The sequence below is a fragment of the Vespa crabro genome, chromosome 24, assembly GCF_910589235.1.
Source record: "Vespa crabro chromosome 24, iyVesCrab1.2, whole genome shotgun sequence".
NCBI lineage: Eukaryota > Metazoa > Arthropoda > Insecta > Hymenoptera > Vespidae > Vespa > Vespa crabro.
In genome coordinates, this window is record NC_060978.1 from 3,354,541 (window position 1) to 3,372,383 (window position 17,843).

Genomic DNA, 17,843 nt, shown 5'->3' on the forward strand with positions numbered 1-17,843 from the left:
TACAATACGGATACGGATTTTACGACGATATATTTATTCGAAACGTAAAACGAGAATAACAAATATTCTCGTTACGTGATATTATCTTTTTCAATAGCTTTCGACCTGTAACCTTTGACGGATCATCTTAAATGAATCATCCTGTACAAAAATGAACCATCCTGTAGAGAAATGAAAGGACAAAAAAAGATAGAAGGGAAACGTAGCGATATCGTGAGGATCGAAACGCATTCTGCGTTCGCTTTAATGACAGATAATGCAGGTATTATACGGGCGACCGATGTTCACGATCGATCTCTATATATCCGCGCGTGATTGCATTAATCGGCTTAACGGTCGTGCATACATCGCCAAATAAATTGGCCGTGATCGACGTTTAGTCGTGCACCCCCTACGGACGACCGTATTCGTACCCTCATCGTTTCTCTCGACGTAATCGTCATAATAATGTTTCCCGAAAAGGAAAGAAAAAAAAAGAAAAGAACTTTAGTACCATTTTTTCGAGCCCACCTAAATTATTTTTATTTCATTACTCGATCGGCGAAATACGATCCGAGAAATATGAGATTTCGCGGACGTATACGTTCGGAGCCCTCGAATCGTGAGCTTGACAAATACAAGATTATGATATTAATAGAAAGTTCCTAGTAGAATTAATGTCATTAGATCTCACCAGTGATATATCGAACGGACTTTATCGCACGTAGATAAGTACGAATGTACATTGTACCTACATACATATTTACGAAGCGAAGCTTTCGAAATCGAGAAAGGAAACGTCTGTTTGTTCGTACATTTGTACAGAGGATTAAGTCACGGTGTAACTACGGCAAAGTGTCAGATAATAAATCGACGAGACAACTGTTCTAACGTAAGACCAAAGCGGGACATCAGTAAGGAGGCACGAAAACTTGCTCGCTGGTTTCAGATGGCAGCCAGTTACGGTAGAGCTTCTTATTGCATAATTTTCTAAGTGGCCAAGACCTTTGTCTTTATCACAAACTCGCTACACGGAATGTTGTTTCGCTTCTCTGTTAATTAACTAATTATAAGACCGAACGTTCACGGACGCGCTCTGAGCTTTAGCCGTGCGAGTCGTCTGCATTGCTCGTATTCTCCTTTAAACTTCTCCAGAATTATATTATATAAGAGAGATCTACGAATCGCGTTTGGACAAATTTGACGATTTTCTTGCTTCGAAGTTGTGTAATTAATCTTTTAGCTTGATTAATCGAATTTCTCTTATTGCACTACATCAAAATGAAACTCTATAGGAATACTCCCTATGTAAGTCGAATTTATATGTTTTGATAAAATCGCAAACGATGCACCAACGTAACCCGTTAACAGCAATCGATACGCGGACACATCGGCAGGCTTGAGAAGTAGCAAGGAGCATAAGTTGATCCCTCGCACGTGCAACGTATGCAGAATCGAACGCAAGACGGTGGTGGTTCTATTTTAGGTCTCGGACATTCGTATTTTACTCGACAGGGTCGTATCGGACATGGTCCCGCTACGCATACGGTCGGTGGCGGTGGTGGAGGACAGGGCCGTTCTCTGCAGATCTATAAATTCATTATACTCGGTTAGAGATCGGAAATGTTTTCCTAAAAAGATCTTAAATCACTCGAGACGATTAATTAACCATTATCGTTCATTTCCTTTCTAACGTTCCTAAAGATCTTTTAATTATCCATTAATAGATCTTTTACGAATAATGCTTGATATTTTATTATATTATATTTTATTATATTAACGAGAACAGGAAACTACGGTGTTAGAAACGTCCCAATGCTTTCGGAGAATGATCTCGAGTGCAAATTGCATTTATCAACAAATTTCACAAAAAATGATAGACGTACTAATGGCAAGCACGTGGGAGGAGGAGGACAGCATCGCTTAGGTGGACACTGCTGCATCGGTGGACAACCATCCTTTGGACAGCAAAACGGCGCTGGTCTTATATGACAGCACGGCGGGGGTAAAGTGCTCGTACGCCTTGCCTCTCCACAGCTACTCTGACAAGACATTTTTCTTCTTATACAATACTACGGAGCTAAAGGAAATATCCTTGTTGAAACTTCCTCCCAGATTTACGATCAAGCTTTTATGACGGAGAAAGAAAAACCCATGAGAAACCTGGACGAGTATTAATTACTGGCTACATTTTGAAAAAAGTTCTTTGATAAACTGATGCTTCGTCCTTGTCGTCTATATGTGTCTGCTTGCCTTTGTCTTTCCCTTCTTCTTTTTTTTTTTTCCTCCTTTTTTTGCATTCGACTATTTCGAGATAAAATTACATACTTCAGATAAGTGTCCGTAAATCCTGCTTTTTCCACTCATTCTTCCGTGAATTTTTATATTAAAACGATGTCGCTTTTTTCTTTATTAACTTGGATGAAAAATTATATTCCGCTTTTAGGAACAATTTTTGAAAATTGGATTTCCACAACAGTCGTACCACTTTAGACAGCAACACGTCTTTCGAATTGGTTTTGGACAAAGATAACAATTTGGTATAGTTGGACGATAACAGGGCGCATAAGTCGATCTGTATAACCAGAAAAAATCGTACACGACTTTTTGTCCAAATTGTATAAATTGAAAGGTTAAAGAAAGAAGAAATGCATCGATAAAAACTTTTCGTTTATATATCGATATCTATTCGTTTACCTGTCACATGTGTACGTCAGTTGAAATTGAACGCTGGATTGTCCGCAGGTTGGTGTCCGACAAGATGAACACGGTGGGCACGGTGGACAAGCTGGATCATTACAAGGTTGTTTCTCAATGCAACGCGATGAAACGGAAGGTGGATGTACGACGAGAGCTTCCGCGAAAGTCAATGCCATCTTGGTTGAAACGATTGCTAAGTAAGATTAACTTTGACCACACAGCCTGATCTCTTTTCGATCATAACGTTTTCAGTTTATTTTCTTTCTTTTTTTTTTTTTTTTTTTTTCTTTTTTCAACTAGTAATTTAGGCTGATCAACAGCGTGCATTAAATTTTTTAATCGATAGGTTATACAGCAGCGGAAGTTTGCAGCGGATAAAAGAAAAGAAAGAAAAGAAAAAAAAACAAAAAAAAAAAAACAAAACAACAAAACGAAAGAACAAACGCAAACATTCATGCGTCTGTTCCATTCCGCATAATTTTCATTCGCTATCGCAAGAAAATAATGATCCAGGAGACGCTGTATCTTACTTACATACGTACAAAAAAAAGACGATTTCGTAATCACAACAGACATTATATAATAAACCGTATCTTTACAGGGGCAGATACATTGTAAAATGAACAAGGATATCTTTTACGAAATATACACGCATTAAGTTGTACGTTTGATCCAGGAATCGATCGGCAACATTATGTACAATACAACCACGAAAGAGTGCATAACGATAATCGTCGCCGAATCAGCAGCCAACGTGGTTGCACTTTCGAATTTGGCACGCGGTACGTTTACTTTGCCCGTCGATTTCCATTTAGGTGTCCCTTTTGCACTGTATTTTTTCCAAGAGTCGGGACGTCTAAACGCGCAATGCTCTCGCTTCCTGGTATATTTCATAAAAATAAAATGGGAGATGAGAGAAGAAAGAATTTTAACAAAGAAAAAAAAAGATGAAATACGAGAAAGCCTCCTTTTCTCTCTCTTTCTCTCTTCCTCTCCCCTTTATCTTTATCTCTCTGTTTCCTCCTATTTCTATCTAACGCACATTAGATATCGTTTTAGAATTTTCCAGGAAAAACGGAGCTTGCGTTCGACCGGGCGGACTCATCGGTCCAGTTTTCGACTTCCAACCAGCTTGAAATACGCGCTCACCCAACGTACGCGCGGAGCGAGGGGTTGAAAAAAGGGGTAGTATAGAAAAAAAAAAGGTAGGTAAAGGAAGAAAATGAAATAAAAACAATAATAATAAGTACCTAAGACGAAATGTCAGTAACGAATCGCCGTGGCTGCGTTATATACACGTTTTACCTCTCGCTCGCTCTCTCTCTCCCTCCCTCCCTCTCAATCTTTCTCTCGCTTGCTTACTTTCCTTTTTTTATTCTTTTCTTTCTGTACGCACGCTTATGTTTCCCGAGAGAAGCTTAAAGTATAAGCTATCCTGGAAACTGAGAAGGACGCCGACGAAATCCATCGCACCGGTTACTCGCGAATAACAAGCAACGATCGTGACTGGATATGTCTCCTCTTTGTGCTCTGTACGTGTACGTGTGTTTCTTGTGTTTCATGTATAGCGTGTACGTTGTATGTGTATGTATTATTATTCGATGCTTTTTAAGTACATGGACTAACCAACATTTTTATAAGTACTGCCGCAAATACATAACGATCACGCTTCTGCTTCTTTATAAACCTTCTACTGTATTTTATCTTTCATTCTCCGTCTCTCTCGTTATATATATAGATATATATATCTCTCTCTCTCTCTCTCACACACTCTTTCCCTCCTTTTTCTTTTCGATCTCTGTTTTCCTTTTAATCTCTTTTGATTTTCGGGACGGACGGAAGGTGGCTTCACGAAAACCATCCATACTGATCTCCGAAAAGCCACGACGACGAATGCTCCTTGATATTTTTGTCTTTGTATTCTGTTGTATTTTGTCTTTGTAATCTAATCGCTTATGCAATGATATTGCTTCGCTTTTCGATAAAATATTATCTCTAACTTAAAACTAATCTCTAGAGGTAACGAAAAATATCACAATTTCATAAACGAAACTGCTCATTTTCCCGACACGAATACTATACGAACGATAAAACAACCGATAATAAAAAGCGACTATTGTAGTATACATTCTTCGAGAAGAATGTGTTGTTGCATGATGGGCAAGTGTGAAGACGATCGCCTACACATTTCCAATATTTATATTTGCATTTAATGCAAAATCCAGACGATCTGAGGATTTTGATTTTTTCATGAATCCAGTTAGAAAAATGAGGCTAACATCGTCGCACACTTAGAAATCATACAAAACCATTGTTAATCAATTAGCACATAGTTTAATCGATAATTAGTGATCTTAAATAAATGAATCGATCACCAATATCACGTACTCAACCTCCGATCAAAGACTACGCTACGCGAGCGATGGTGAGAAGAAGCTGTTAACGGCGGACCTGGCATCACTTAAATTCACTACGCAGCTACGCGTGTATAAAGCGTATAGGGGAGGTGATAAGAAGGATAAATTGGCAGAACGGTCTTCTAAAATATCCTCCGAAACTTATAAAAAGTGTAATACACAAGTCTTATATAGTACACACGTGTCATGTACCAAGAATGAATCTTTTCAATAAATAAATTCCCTAAGCGAAGACAATATTTTATGAAACTTCATAAAGTAATGCGATTAAATCTGCGAGAGGCAGGCATTCGTCGTTGTTCTTTTCTCAATCATATCGGTTCATTAAATCGCTCTTTCTCTATCTCTTTTAATCGAATTACATTTAAATAACTACTTTATGTACAATGCATACAGATCATCCAAGTAACGATCGAGCGCGTATCTCGTAATATCAATTTCATAAAGAAAAGAAAATGTAAGCTTCGCTTTTCTATTTTGAGACGCGCTCGCTCGTCCTTCTCTCCCTCATTCGTTCCATTCTTTCGACTTGTTCTGCTTCCGATCCGTTACGAAAAATAAAACGAAAGCGTAGCCACCGCTAATGAAAGACAGAAAGCCCCGAGATGAAATACTACCGCGATTTTTTTTTCGTTTTTTCGTTTTTTCGTTTTTTTTTCCGTTTTTTTTTTTTTTTTTCTTTTTTTTTTATTCTAGTACAAGGGATCGAGGAGTTTCTCTCTTGAGTTTGTTTCTCGTCAAATTGGACGATCGTTTTCTGTCTCTCTCTCTCTCTCTCTCTCTCTCTCTTTCTCACTCTTCTACAGCGTTCCATTTCATTTCACTCAGTTTACTAAATTTATCGATATGCATTACGTCATGATACATTGTATCTCGATATTCGTGAAAGTATACGTTCTCCTTTGATCGCTCCTATAATCCTCGATAATATTAAATGCAATTCGATCATACGTATAATAGACAACGATAGTGCAGGATGTACTGCTTTCTAATTTCAACATCTAAATTCTTTGTTTATTTTAAGTAACTACGTGCATTTTGCCGGATAGGGAACGGTAGAGTAGTCGGTGCTTTGATAACTCGTGATCGTATCCAATCGAATACATATCACAGTTCCATCGTGAAAACATTGACGTTTAAAATATCACGAATTCGATCAATTTCAAACTTATCAAAAACGAATAATCGAACGTGCCTTATACGACCACGAGCCGGACTACGTGTTTATTTTCATGCTTTTTTCTCTTTTTTTTTTTTCTCCTTTTCCGATTACGAAACAAAAACAAAAACAAAGATAAAAAGTAACAAAATGTCTCAAAATAGAGCCATAAGAAGATAGACTCTTGTGCAGCGTAATCTTGGTGCGTACAATTTTGCGTCTCATGCAGAACAACGATAACCGCTCTCGGCTGGAGCCTAGACTATCGAGATTACTTTTAATATTCGAATATTAATCGTCATCGGACGAACATTTAAATATGCAACTAGCAGATATGCAGCCCTTCTTCGAAGGCTGCCTTTCTTCGCATAAGTACTCTTTTTATCGTCGTCTACAGTCTTTTTTTCGATCGATCCAAGAAGACACACACACACACACACACACACACATATATGTATACATATATGTGTGTATATACACACACACACTCTCTATCTCTCTCACACACACACACACATACATATACTTTGAAAGCGCATTCACGCCTCATCTTCTCTTTCAACGTTCTTCTCCTTGTTCTTATTTGTCGAGCGTGCATCATCATCGTCGTTATCATCATCAACGTCCTCCTAACATTAATGCGTGCTTCTATCGAGGCTGTGCGCATACTTTGTTTTCTAACTACAATAATTAAGCGATAGAATCTCTAGGATATTTTCTTCCTCCCGTTTGCCCTCCTCTTTCCTTTCTCATATGCAAATTCGTTGCTAAACGCTCGCCGTCTCTTTTTCCCCGGTAACACCACAGCGACAACAATGAGGTACGTGTCAGGGATCGTCGTCTCGTGACGAGAAAAACCAAGCGATAATCCAAGTCGAGTTTCGCTCGTCTTTACGGTTAAGAGAGTAGACAAAGGGAGAGGAAGAAATCGACTTTTTTTTCTTCTCCTTCTCCTTCTCCTCCCCTTCCTTCTCATCTTCACGTATAATACCTACGATCGTGGGTGAGATCGAGGCGCGAGCGTACGTGCAGCCGTCACTATGTGTTCGAGCGAAAGTACTTGGCGACGCTGTTCACGAACTCCTGGCGCTACAATTGCACCTGGAAGGCCTGAGTAGCGTTAGGAACGACAAATGGATTCGTCGTCGTCGCCGACTGTCGAAGATTCCTAGCTGCGATTTCCGCCCATTCGGCATCGAAAGGATCGGAAGGACCTCCTCTACTCGCTTGACCGCTCATTGCGGCCGAGCCGAGAGATAGAGCCCTTGCATGTAATGGCGGTGCTCTTCGTGGACTGGTCGTCGAAGCTTGCTGCGATACAGAGGAGGTCGATTGAGGCGCCGTCGATACCGGCACTGCTCCTGTTATACTACCTAACCATTGTTCGGGCTTTGGGAGAGTACCTGCTGCTGCTACCGCCTGAACCTGTATATTCACATAGAAATATTTTTTTTCTCTATAATCGATAATCGAATTAGGAGCAATCTTATAAGAAAAACGTTACAATTCTCGGAACTTCCGTTACTAATTCTTGAAATCTGACATTCTCTCACCGGAGTCGTAGGAATAGTAATCGGACATATCCCAGAGACATCACTGACCACGGCTGTGGACAACGAGGAAGAAACCGAAGCTACACTGGCGCTAGGAGAGATGCTCCTTGGTGTTGCAACTTTGTTTAATTGATTATTGACTGGAATCGTCGATTTGTTCACTGCCACCGCTGTAGAAGTACTCCCGAGGGAAGAGGTAGAGGCCGTGCTAAATGCGGGACTGGCCGCTGTAGGCGTCCCAAAGACACCTACGCTAGACGCGGGTGTACTCATCACCACAGGAGTGGCTGTGCTTGTCCTCGGAAGAATGGGGCTTAAATTGCTGGCCTTATTTAGGACAGGCGTCAGCCTAGGATTCACCGCGAGAATCGGCGAAGGGGATGACTCCTGCCAACTTGCTTTCACGTCGTTCAAATTCGCGAGATCCTCGTTCTTGTCGTTGTTGTTATTGTTGTTAAGATTCGGCCCGTTTTGTAATTTCATGTCGTCCAGCGAGCTGCTACTCGTTACTGAAAAAGAACACGATTCGGAGATTAAGATATAATGTTCCTGAATACATCTACCTTTTATTATATCTTTAACCGATTAACATCTTACCGGGAGGAGTATTGTTAGTATTCATGAAAAGTTGCTTCGCGACCGAACTGGTTGTGGCTTGGGAAGGCAATGGTCCAAAATCGTCGCTGCTCGAAAGCAAGGAAAGTCCATGGGACAACTGTTGGCACATCGCAGAGACGCTATCCTGTCCACCTGGCGATATTTCCGGTATTGGGCTCACTGTCGAAATGAAATTCTTATCATCGTTTTTTCCTACTTTACGATATTAATTACGTTCACATTATGTACGAACAAGTACAGCGAATTGGTGCCGAGTACTATCGAAATGCATGCCGAACCACGTTTGGGAACGTGTAACAAAGCGTGAAAATGAAAATCAAGAAAAACACTGGATCAAATTTATATTGATCCAGTGACGACGGTAACTATTGAAGCACGAGGGACAGGGAAAAAAACTCTTTCGTGTACAAGCCAGTGTTTTGTCATTTTCAAATGAGAACATTATGGGGGGCTCTCTACTAGGAACGTCTAATCTAAAGGGGTAGTAGGTGGGTAACGAATTGAAACTGTTTTAACGTTGGTTCGAATAATTTTATGCACCGAGGTCTTATCAAAAAAGAAAAAGGACGTTTTCTTGTTGTATTTACCAAACAGTCACTTTATCATTAAAGACGATCGAACCAACGTTATGATTGGACTTCCATGATCTAGAGTTATCCGACTCTTCGTGTCCACCTAAAAACGAAATTATTGATTGTGCAAGAATAAAAGTGTGTATCGTTTTAAAACATCAAATACGATGGGATAAACTACAACGAAATTTCGATAAACCTTTGTGTCTAGCTACGCGTTCGTTTCTTTTTTATTTTCGATTAAAACGCTCGAATCTGAAACGCAATCGAACAGGTGGCTGACGTATAAACATAAACGAGCACGATCCAAAAGAAACAACGAGGGAGCAGGCAATATGAACGAAGACAATGTAATAATGACCTTCGTCATATCCTTCGTACTCTGTTTGTAAAAATGAAGAGAAGTACATCGTTATTGAATATTATCGAAGTAATGGCCGACTTATCGTTAATTTATAATACTTAACGTCGTACGTTCGTGTCGTCGAAATATGACTAATTATGATATGACTAAAGATTACTCACAAAGTTGTATAAAGCCGTATAAGATCGAAAGTTACCTGGAGGTTTCAAAGGTACGATGTGCTGTATGGTCGATGGCATTCGCGATAAATCCGTAGGTTCAAGACTGTGACTGCGTGTACGCTCGAGATTACTAGGAAGATCGTTTACGCGTAAACTAAGCTGTCTTTTAAATGGAGACGCTTGATTCAATTGAGTAAAACCCCTGAAGGATCCTTGTCGTTCTAACATAGAAGGCGTGGCATGGGGTCTCTCAATAGCGAAGGGGTTGTACACCTGCTTCACCGGAGGAACATCTATAATAAGAGAAAAATAATAATAACAATCAGCATGAAATTAGAATTTTCTTTTCTAAGAAGTGTGGTAAATATAATTCAATGAATGGCATTAATCGATTATCGTTATCGTCTCGTTATTAACAAAAATGCAAGTCTCGTTAAGATCATTCAAGTATATTAACAAGTTTCTTAATGTCCACTTTATGTGATCGACGATTAGGTTAATTAGGACTTTAACGTTATTTCTTATAACCCATTACTGAACTATTTTCTGTAATATACTATTTTCTGTAAAAGTGAAAAGGTTTTTAATGGAATAAAACCGACCTACAGCACGCTCACGCGTATCCTGCAATCTTTCGGTAAGACTCGGTTGCCTGAAGCTACCGCTTCTCGTAAAGGTCGACGTCTTTGAATCAAACGTCATCGTTACACCGCACTCTTTGTCTCTACGTTGCTTTCTCTCCAAGCACGCGGCAAACGCACATCCAACAGCGTGACTCAATCTTTCACCCTGAAAGAATGTATCTATGTTAAAATCGAATACGTACGCAGACTCGATCGTGTTGCTTTTCCTTTTTTCTTTTCTTTTTTTTTTTTTTTTTTTATAAGATAGGCTCGAGCAATTCATTCTTCCATTGAGATTATCATATTGATCGTGCAAACAAATGTTACTGCGATTATAGAAAGGCTACCTTATTCATTCGATTTTAACTATTTTTTTTTGTTCTTTTTTCTTCTGATATATATCATAAGATAAATTATTTCTTTTTCGCCTAATAATATGTCTATTCCGACGAAGCAACGTTATATTCCTGTAGAAAGCCACCCTACAGTGCGAGAAATGATAAGATAGAGTTCCGACGTACCGACTCCTTTAACGCCAAAAATCCATGACACATCCACCGTCTGGTCGTACCATCTCTGCAGATATAGCTAAAGCCTTTTTCATGATTCCGATCTGGAGCACAAAAAGAAACTTTCTCAATCGTTTGGTCGACGATCAATCCCTTCGTCTCATCCTCGACCACACGCAGTCCATCGCCGGACACATGAAGGACTGCGCGCACCGGCCTTCTTCTGGAATTCTGAAAGAAAAACATATAATGAATCATTAGCAAATGATATTATCAATGTTCTTTGAATTAATGTAAACTCGATGGTGAATCACCACTTTGAAAGAGACACACACACACACACACATATATATATATATATGTACATGTAATTATACTAACCCTGAGCACCTTCAAAGCCTCCTCACAAACCTGCATTCCTCTCGACTCGAACACCTCGACGCATCCTAAATACTGTAAAAAGTGCTATTATCAATGACATAAATCATAAGATATTATTGAAAAGTTTTGAAATATATCTACATGCGTAACGAATTAATCGATTGTTCTATTCCCTCTAATCATAGATCTTATTTGTCATCGTTAATTATCTTAGGATCGGTCTAATAAGTCTATAGGAACAATGACGAAACAATCGAAAGAAGCCAATTAGTATCAGATCGATCATTCTTGGGTGTCACCCTTTTGTTTAACTCGCGATGAAACTACTAGATGGCGATAAGGAACTTGTTAGGTTTGAAACATCCCCTTGAAGAAGCTAATGAAACCGTATATCGTCTTAAGGAAATCGCGAAAACGATGGTGCTTACCTTAACGTGAAAAGCGCAAGTAGCGGAACGTACTGCACTTTCGTCTGCTTGCCATTGGTGAGGTTTACTTGATTCCGGTACGTGAGGATCTTTTCGTCGTCGGAAGCTGTCTCGAAAGCTCCTCCGCAGCCGGTCCATCCTCTTTCCCGGCGATCTCTCGCGCTTCTGTGAATATCGATAAAATAAGGGAAACGTAATTTATCTCGTACAAACGTTCACGAATGACAATACACCAAAGTATTTGTGTTCCCTCCAAAAAGAAAATTACTCTAAAGGAGGACGGATAAGATGTTCTCGAGACGAGCAAACGAAATCAATCGTACTCCAAATTGCTTCGGTTTAAACTAAATTCGATATAACAATGGCATCGCGTTACCTAATACGATAAAAGAAAACCGATAATTCCTCAATCCGACGATTGGCAATATCGTCTGCGAACAATAACGCAGATAACGCAATGCATCATGATAATATAATAATAGCCGTCCATTATATCGTACCGGTGTACGTGTAAACAATGACAGTGATGAGCAAACAATTGCTAAATTATGAAAGAATACTTTTGAACCTAGGATTCTCGTGGGTTTTCAATGTTAATAAAAAGAATGACCTCGTAAGAAGGATTCAATCGATGACGAACGAAACGATCGGTCGATCGTTTAAGTAACTTCCTATATAATATACATATTTCGAAGATATCATCGTGTCTATCTTACTTTCGCCTATAGCAATTATTATCATACTTGAACGTTAAATGAAACTCTTTCGACCAAATAGATTTCTATAAGATCGAAGGAGAACAGCTCCACATTCATTGAAATAAAATCGATAACAAATGAGATTTAATGGGTGCAGTTTCGAATTCAAGAAAGAATCCTCCAGGGTATTCCCAGAGGATTCTGGTAGTCGAGTTTAGTCGATCAGTCGTTAAAACCCTAAAAACTTTGGAACCTTGAGAAAGTGACCGCGGTGCGAGAAGCAGATTCTACCAACGGTCGTCGTCGTCGACTCGACGATATAAAAAGCCCCTGTGATCGAATCTTGAGGCTGGTTCCCAAAGAATCTTTTATATCGCAACCCCACCTCAGAGTCTCCCCTAATTCCGAACACGGACCTTCTCCCCCTAAATCGGTGCCCCTAAGAGCCAACCGTCGGGATCAAGAACTGAGAGAGACCCGCTGGGAAACCTTCTTCTCCTTCTGTACCTTTCTTTTCTTTTTTTTTTTTCCTTTCTTTCTTCGACTTGGTGCTATATCACCTTTCATCGAGCTTTCTTCTTCCCTCGTTTCGCCATTTTCTTAACCAAATTATATACCTACAGTCCTTTCTCCTTTCCAATTTTAAACTATAGCCTATACTATTATCGGGAATAATTGCAACAATTTGAGAAAACGCAATCTTAGTCGAGGTCAAATCCCAATTTTTAAAACCCATTCGATCTCACTGTATCTTTTAAATCTGTTACAGACAAATTCGTCTGGAAAGATTATTTTCATTCGGAAAGAAAATCCGTCGAACGTTTGTATAGTAAGAGATCGATCACGTAGAGCAAAGTTATTTACCTGTCTTGCGAAATTCCCTCAGGCATCACGTAATGGATAAGCAAATAGGCCACGTGAGCTATATCTCGAGACTGGTCTATGATAGATAACCAACACTGACTCTATCTCACGCTCATGACATAGAGCCGCGTTAAACCACAGCTTCTGTACGTTTGTATTTCTTACATATAAGTTCTAATAAATATCAGTGAAATCAACAAAACGTAGGACCACCACCAGCCCAATCCCTTTTGACCGTATCAATCTCAGGCGGCATGCGTGTACGTGACATGGGAACTCAGTTTTTAGGGGTGAGTTCTTTTTTATTCGACTCATTTATCGATCCAGTCTTTTGTGCCCGAACGGAAGGAAATAAAGATCGATCCTGTCAACCGTAGGAACGCGATAATTATAAAAACCGAGAAGGTTCTTCGTTAATGAACGAAATAGAGGAACGGAAGATTTTCAAAGATAATTTGTTGGAATTCGAAAATGCGTTACAATTTATACAATTAAATACAAAAGAAAATTATTAAAATGTCATCGCACTGAATAAAAGAAAAAGGAATATTCATTACTCGCACTGGTTAAAATTAAAATGTAACATAGAAAACGTCCATTAAAAGCGAAGCGAAAATGATCGGTAAAGGCTCGCTATTATGAGGATTCGTTCAATCGTTTCACGGATTAATATTAACACACGTTTTCGCGATAAATGAGTGGTTCTCGGTCGCTCTCGCACACTATGTATCTACATACGTATACGCAAACGATACGCGAAGGTCTACAAGAACGATCAACGTACGTACGTATGTCATCTTTGTAACGTTACAACGATTACTGAAGAGAAGCGAAACGAATTTGCACCCTATGTCCCACTCTCGTTGCTCTCCGCTCGTTTTTTTTTTTTTTTTTTTTTTTTTTTTTTTTTTTTTTTTTATTTCCTCGTAAAAATAAGGAACAACGAAAATAATCCACCCTCTAGGATGGGACGATATTCGTGATAGTACTCGGAGAGGCTCTTGCTACGATGAAAGGAACGTCTCTCGCTAATGGTTAAAACGTGCGAAAGTAAGCACTCTCAACGCAATCGGATTACCCACGGTATTTACTTAGCAAGGTAATAGGCTTACCAATGCGTCGGAGTAAAACGGTCGCGTGGATCGCGTCGTTCTTTCATTGAAAACGTATCTACGTTTCGGACTCGAACGAACGAATCTACCCTCTTGCTCTCCTCCCAGCCCTTCGCAACGACGATCATAATCGTTCTCGAATAAACACTTGTAACGCATTCAATCGGACTATCCGTACGCTACTTTAGAATGCAAACCGCATCGGTTACGCTCTCGGTAAGCGTCCAAGTGCCATATGATATTACAAATTGATGTCCTTACTTACCTCTTACTCGTACAAATCGTACACGTGTACTTATATCAATTGTAATATCAATAAGCATGTCATTTTTTATGGAATTTAATATAAAAAAAGATGATATGCGTTACGAGAAACGTATGAAAAATTATATTATCATGCGTTTAAGCGCATTTGAACGTTAAAAGGAATATAGGAGAATAATATAAGATTCTCGGTAGGGGAATTTCAAGAAACGATCGAGGAAGGTACGAGTCGCGTTCATTAGCAATTCAAAAAGCGTTTCTATGGACGCAAAAACTTTCGACTACGTCCGTTTTTCAAGAGATCTCTAACGCGCAGACCGTCTTCAAATGATATAAATCGTTTACACAGGCTCATAAATATTTTATTACTGTCGTTTGGCGCGTCAATGACAGTCAACTCTTTTTGACCAAGCGTCACGAGTATGTGAGATGTGAAATGTTTCTACCGTTCCCACATCGATCGCATTTTTATATATTTTTGACGGCTTACATGTCTCTGTGTTTCTCGTTTCATTTCTAAAGGTATTAAAATCGACATATACGAACTATATAAATCGCATACGTTTCTATACGCCGAATATAAACTGCATACGCGAAGATCGAGTCGCGTCGTTGATAACTTCGTTCAATCGAATTACGCTTCTGCACTTCGAGCAGCTCCCCTCTTTATGTGGCATACGCTTTAATGAGCCCGATATGACGGACTCTGCGTTATTAGCGCCGCCTGTATACTTGACTCAACGTAATATATAACCAACGTACTACTATTCAACTCGAATATGTGTGTGCGTATGTGTATAGATCATATCATTTAATTCTCGTTTCATTTGTTCGACCGAACCTTAAAAAGTTAGAATTTTATTCGTTATCGGGTACTAACGAAACGATCTACGTATTTATATTATAAAACGGAAGACACAGAGGAGAAGAGTGTAGAGAAAAATAAAAAAAGAGTTGATGACTTACGTCCCGCACCTTCGTTCAAAGAATTCGAAGAGAGTTCAACCACTTTCTTTTTATCTGAAGTTGATCTGTGACTCATATGTACAGTGACTAACGCTGAAAGAATCTGAAAGATAGTGCTTCGTCTTCAAGAAAATTTGCGATTCCAACTTGATAAAAGTCACATTTAAAGAACTATCTTTATATTGATTCCTTTGAAATAATTTTTCTCCGATATCGATTGATATATTAAAAAAAAAAAAAAAAAAATGTCATTTATTTGTAGCCAATGTCGCTTATTCGAATATCATACGAAACATTTTATACGAATAACATTGTACGAGTAAAATTTCAAAAAGTCTGATCAATGATTAATCCATCATTTGTAATTCACGACATTTTTCGTCAAACTTTCCTTATAACTCCTTGTGAATCCTTACGAGTAACTCTTCTCGTATGATAATAGCTCCGACACGACCTTCGAGTGTGAAAGGAAAGATGGCGATGGGGAATGTGCATCTCCATGGTATACTACGTGCGTCGAATGCATAAGCATACGCCCGTGTGCCGTGTTCAAACGTTGCCAGGTCAAAAAAGCGTAGCAATATCCTACTACAGTCGAGGGAGTAGACAGATACTCTTGGGTCAAAAGAGAGTTCGGTGACTAATTTCTTTCGTGAATCATGGTTGCGATGCTATGGTAGCGAAATACTCGACGGTTCTAAACTGAAAAGATAATATTATCTGACACCAATCGTACAATACGTACGTATATAATATTACATAATACACAGATAATTACGTAGATGGATGAACAAAAGAATAAAAGGAAAAAGTTTCTGTTTTTTGTTTCAGCAAAAAATGTCTGAAGATCGATGAGAGAGAAGGACATAGCGAAATTATAATACGTCAATTGTTTCACCAATCATATAATGCAAATGGTGGTCATATCGACCGAACAATGATCGCCGAGCGTGAATAAAACGCGATCTCTTCTAATAATTTTCATTGTATAGTATGTATTACAGTTCGAGCCTTTGCTTGATTTTTACAGCGCCCGCGAACGGCACTGATTGAAATTTTAATTGAACACCGCGCGAACAAGAGAATTCTCCAGCTGAACAATGTAGAATCCCTCTTTCCAAGTAAATTCTCAAGAGTTCCCCCCTTCATAATCGCGGAACCATTGTTTTCGCTTCATCAACATATTCTCATTGAAGATTTATGTAGTCTTACGCGCAATTCACAAAAGGCATTCTCAACTTTGTTGGATGATTCGATAGTCAGCTATTCGCCTCTGCCGTGAATTCCTTTTAAATTCGCTTTAATTATTCGCGCAATGGCGAACCGTTTAAAATAAACTTTATGGAGATTTAGATTCTCCTCTTCCTGCTTTTTAATTCATTCTCCGGTTAACTTTTGTCAGCATCAGGTGTATATACGTGTATGTGTGTGTGCGTATATATATATATATACATATATATATATATATATATTTATATATATGTATGTATGTATGTATATTTATATATAAAAGATGGGACGACGTAAAAATGTGATTTGCATTTAAAATGTAAGCTACGAGAAATAACACGTTCGTTCTGTTCAAAATTTCAAGTGGTTTACGTTACACGTAAATTTCACGTTGGTAAACGTTTTTTCGTTTCTACAATCTCGCATGTAACTACAAATATCTCAAACGAGGTTAAAGAAGAAAAATGTTTTACGTGATCTCTCTGCATATCGAAAGACGATATGCAATTAATAGTTGTAAACTATTAATTTCATGAGGTAAACGATCTGTCTGTTAACCAGCCAAGAGTTCTTTGCACGAAAATTTGGCACGATTCGTGCCATCTTCGAGTTTCTCTCTTTCTCTCTTTTCGTATAACAGAACTGTCAGCCGATCGAAGACAAAGATCTTTTAGATCGTAGCGTGCCGTTGTGACCTAGATAAGCACCGGTGAAAGCACGTTCGTAAAGAGCCCTAGAGCAATAGCGTCGACGCAAGTTCGTTGACCGCAGGTCGAAACTTAGGGCGCGGCAATTTTCTAATGGCGACACGTTCTCTTCTTTACGAGATCCACTTCGAAAGTCTATGTATTATCCTGAGATCGAATAACTTCAACGTCGATAAAATGATCTATTCTCCGTTCGTACGAGTTTTCCAATGGTGCATTCCCTTTTCAATCTGTCTATCTCGATAAAAAAAAAAAAAAAAAAGGTATAAAGAAAATAAAAAAAATATCGTTCGTTGGGCGTAACAGCCTTCGAAAGAAGCGTAGGAAATATATCCGATGTTGCTTATCCTCTATCTACCTCAATTCGTTTATAACTTCGCCGAGTACCAAGAGGATATGAAAATCGTCGCTACCTGAAATGGCAGCGAGTCTGAGCGTCCAATAGCGCGAGCACCTACGAACGCTTAATCCTTTCACCGCGACAGGTGTTCCGTATGCGGCGATGTTGCTGAATATAATCAAATACGCATACGTTGAT

General features: G+C 39.0%; 2 protein-coding genes and 1 long non-coding RNA gene across 10 annotated transcripts in view; 1 reads left to right on the top strand and 2 right to left on the bottom strand.

The window, feature by feature from the left end:
• LOC124432332 overlaps window positions 1–6,776 on the top strand; it is a 204,220-nt gene extending 197,444 nt beyond the window's left edge. For both annotated transcript variants that reach the window (XR_006944230.1, XR_006944229.1), the window contains exons 3-4: window positions 2,725–2,876; window positions 3,026–6,776. This is a non-coding gene — a long non-coding RNA (uncharacterized LOC124432332). The remainder of the gene's footprint in view (window positions 1–2,724; window positions 2,877–3,025) is intronic.
• LOC124432331 (putative small proline-rich protein 5) lies at window positions 1,228–2,814 on the bottom strand. Of its 3 annotated transcripts, none has more exons than XM_046981228.1 (3): window positions 2,677–2,814; window positions 1,866–2,554; window positions 1,228–1,568 (listed from the first exon to the last, which is right to left on the bottom strand). In XM_046981228.1, exons 2-3 carry the CDS (start codon window positions 2,031–2,033, stop codon window positions 1,344–1,346), a joined length of 393 nt encoding a protein of 130 aa, XP_046837184.1. In that variant the 5' UTR covers window positions 2,034–2,554; window positions 2,677–2,814; the 3' UTR covers window positions 1,228–1,343. The 3 variants fall into 3 exon arrangements, with proteins under 3 accessions (XP_046837184.1, XP_046837185.1, XP_046837183.1); XM_046981229.1 differs by having other exon boundaries at window positions 1,866–2,283; window positions 2,677–2,735; XM_046981227.1 differs by having other exon boundaries at window positions 1,866–2,725.
• LOC124432322 (protein numb) overlaps window positions 5,758–17,843 on the bottom strand; it is a 46,515-nt gene continuing 34,429 nt past the window's right edge. For 3 of the 5 annotated variants that reach the window (XM_046981182.1, XM_046981181.1, XM_046981178.1), the window contains 9 exons: window positions 11,465–11,629; window positions 11,037–11,108; window positions 10,668–10,886; window positions 10,126–10,312; window positions 9,559–9,816; window positions 9,360–9,380; window positions 8,406–8,585; window positions 7,809–8,317; window positions 5,758–7,680 (listed from right to left, as the gene is read on the bottom strand). In XM_046981182.1, the coding sequence (XP_046837138.1) occupies window positions 7,345–7,680; window positions 7,809–8,317; window positions 8,406–8,585; window positions 9,360–9,380; window positions 9,559–9,816; window positions 10,126–10,312; window positions 10,668–10,886; window positions 11,037–11,108; window positions 11,465–11,602 (1,920 nt within the window). In that variant the 5' untranslated portion in view covers window positions 11,603–11,629 and the 3' untranslated portion in view covers window positions 5,758–7,344. The other 2 variants (XM_046981183.1, XM_046981179.1) reach the window with 2 other exon arrangements.

Bases quoted from the DNA above. Each gene is read 5' to 3' on its own strand.
- LOC124432331 (XM_046981228.1), bottom strand. From the start codon at position 2,033: ATGTCTTGTCAGAGTAGCTGTGGAGAGGCAAGGCGTACGAGCACTTTA. The intron at 1,569-1,865 runs GTACGTCTATCA...ATGAATTTATAG, and splicing joins CTCCCACGTGCTTGCCATTA to ATCTGCAGAGAACGGCCCTG.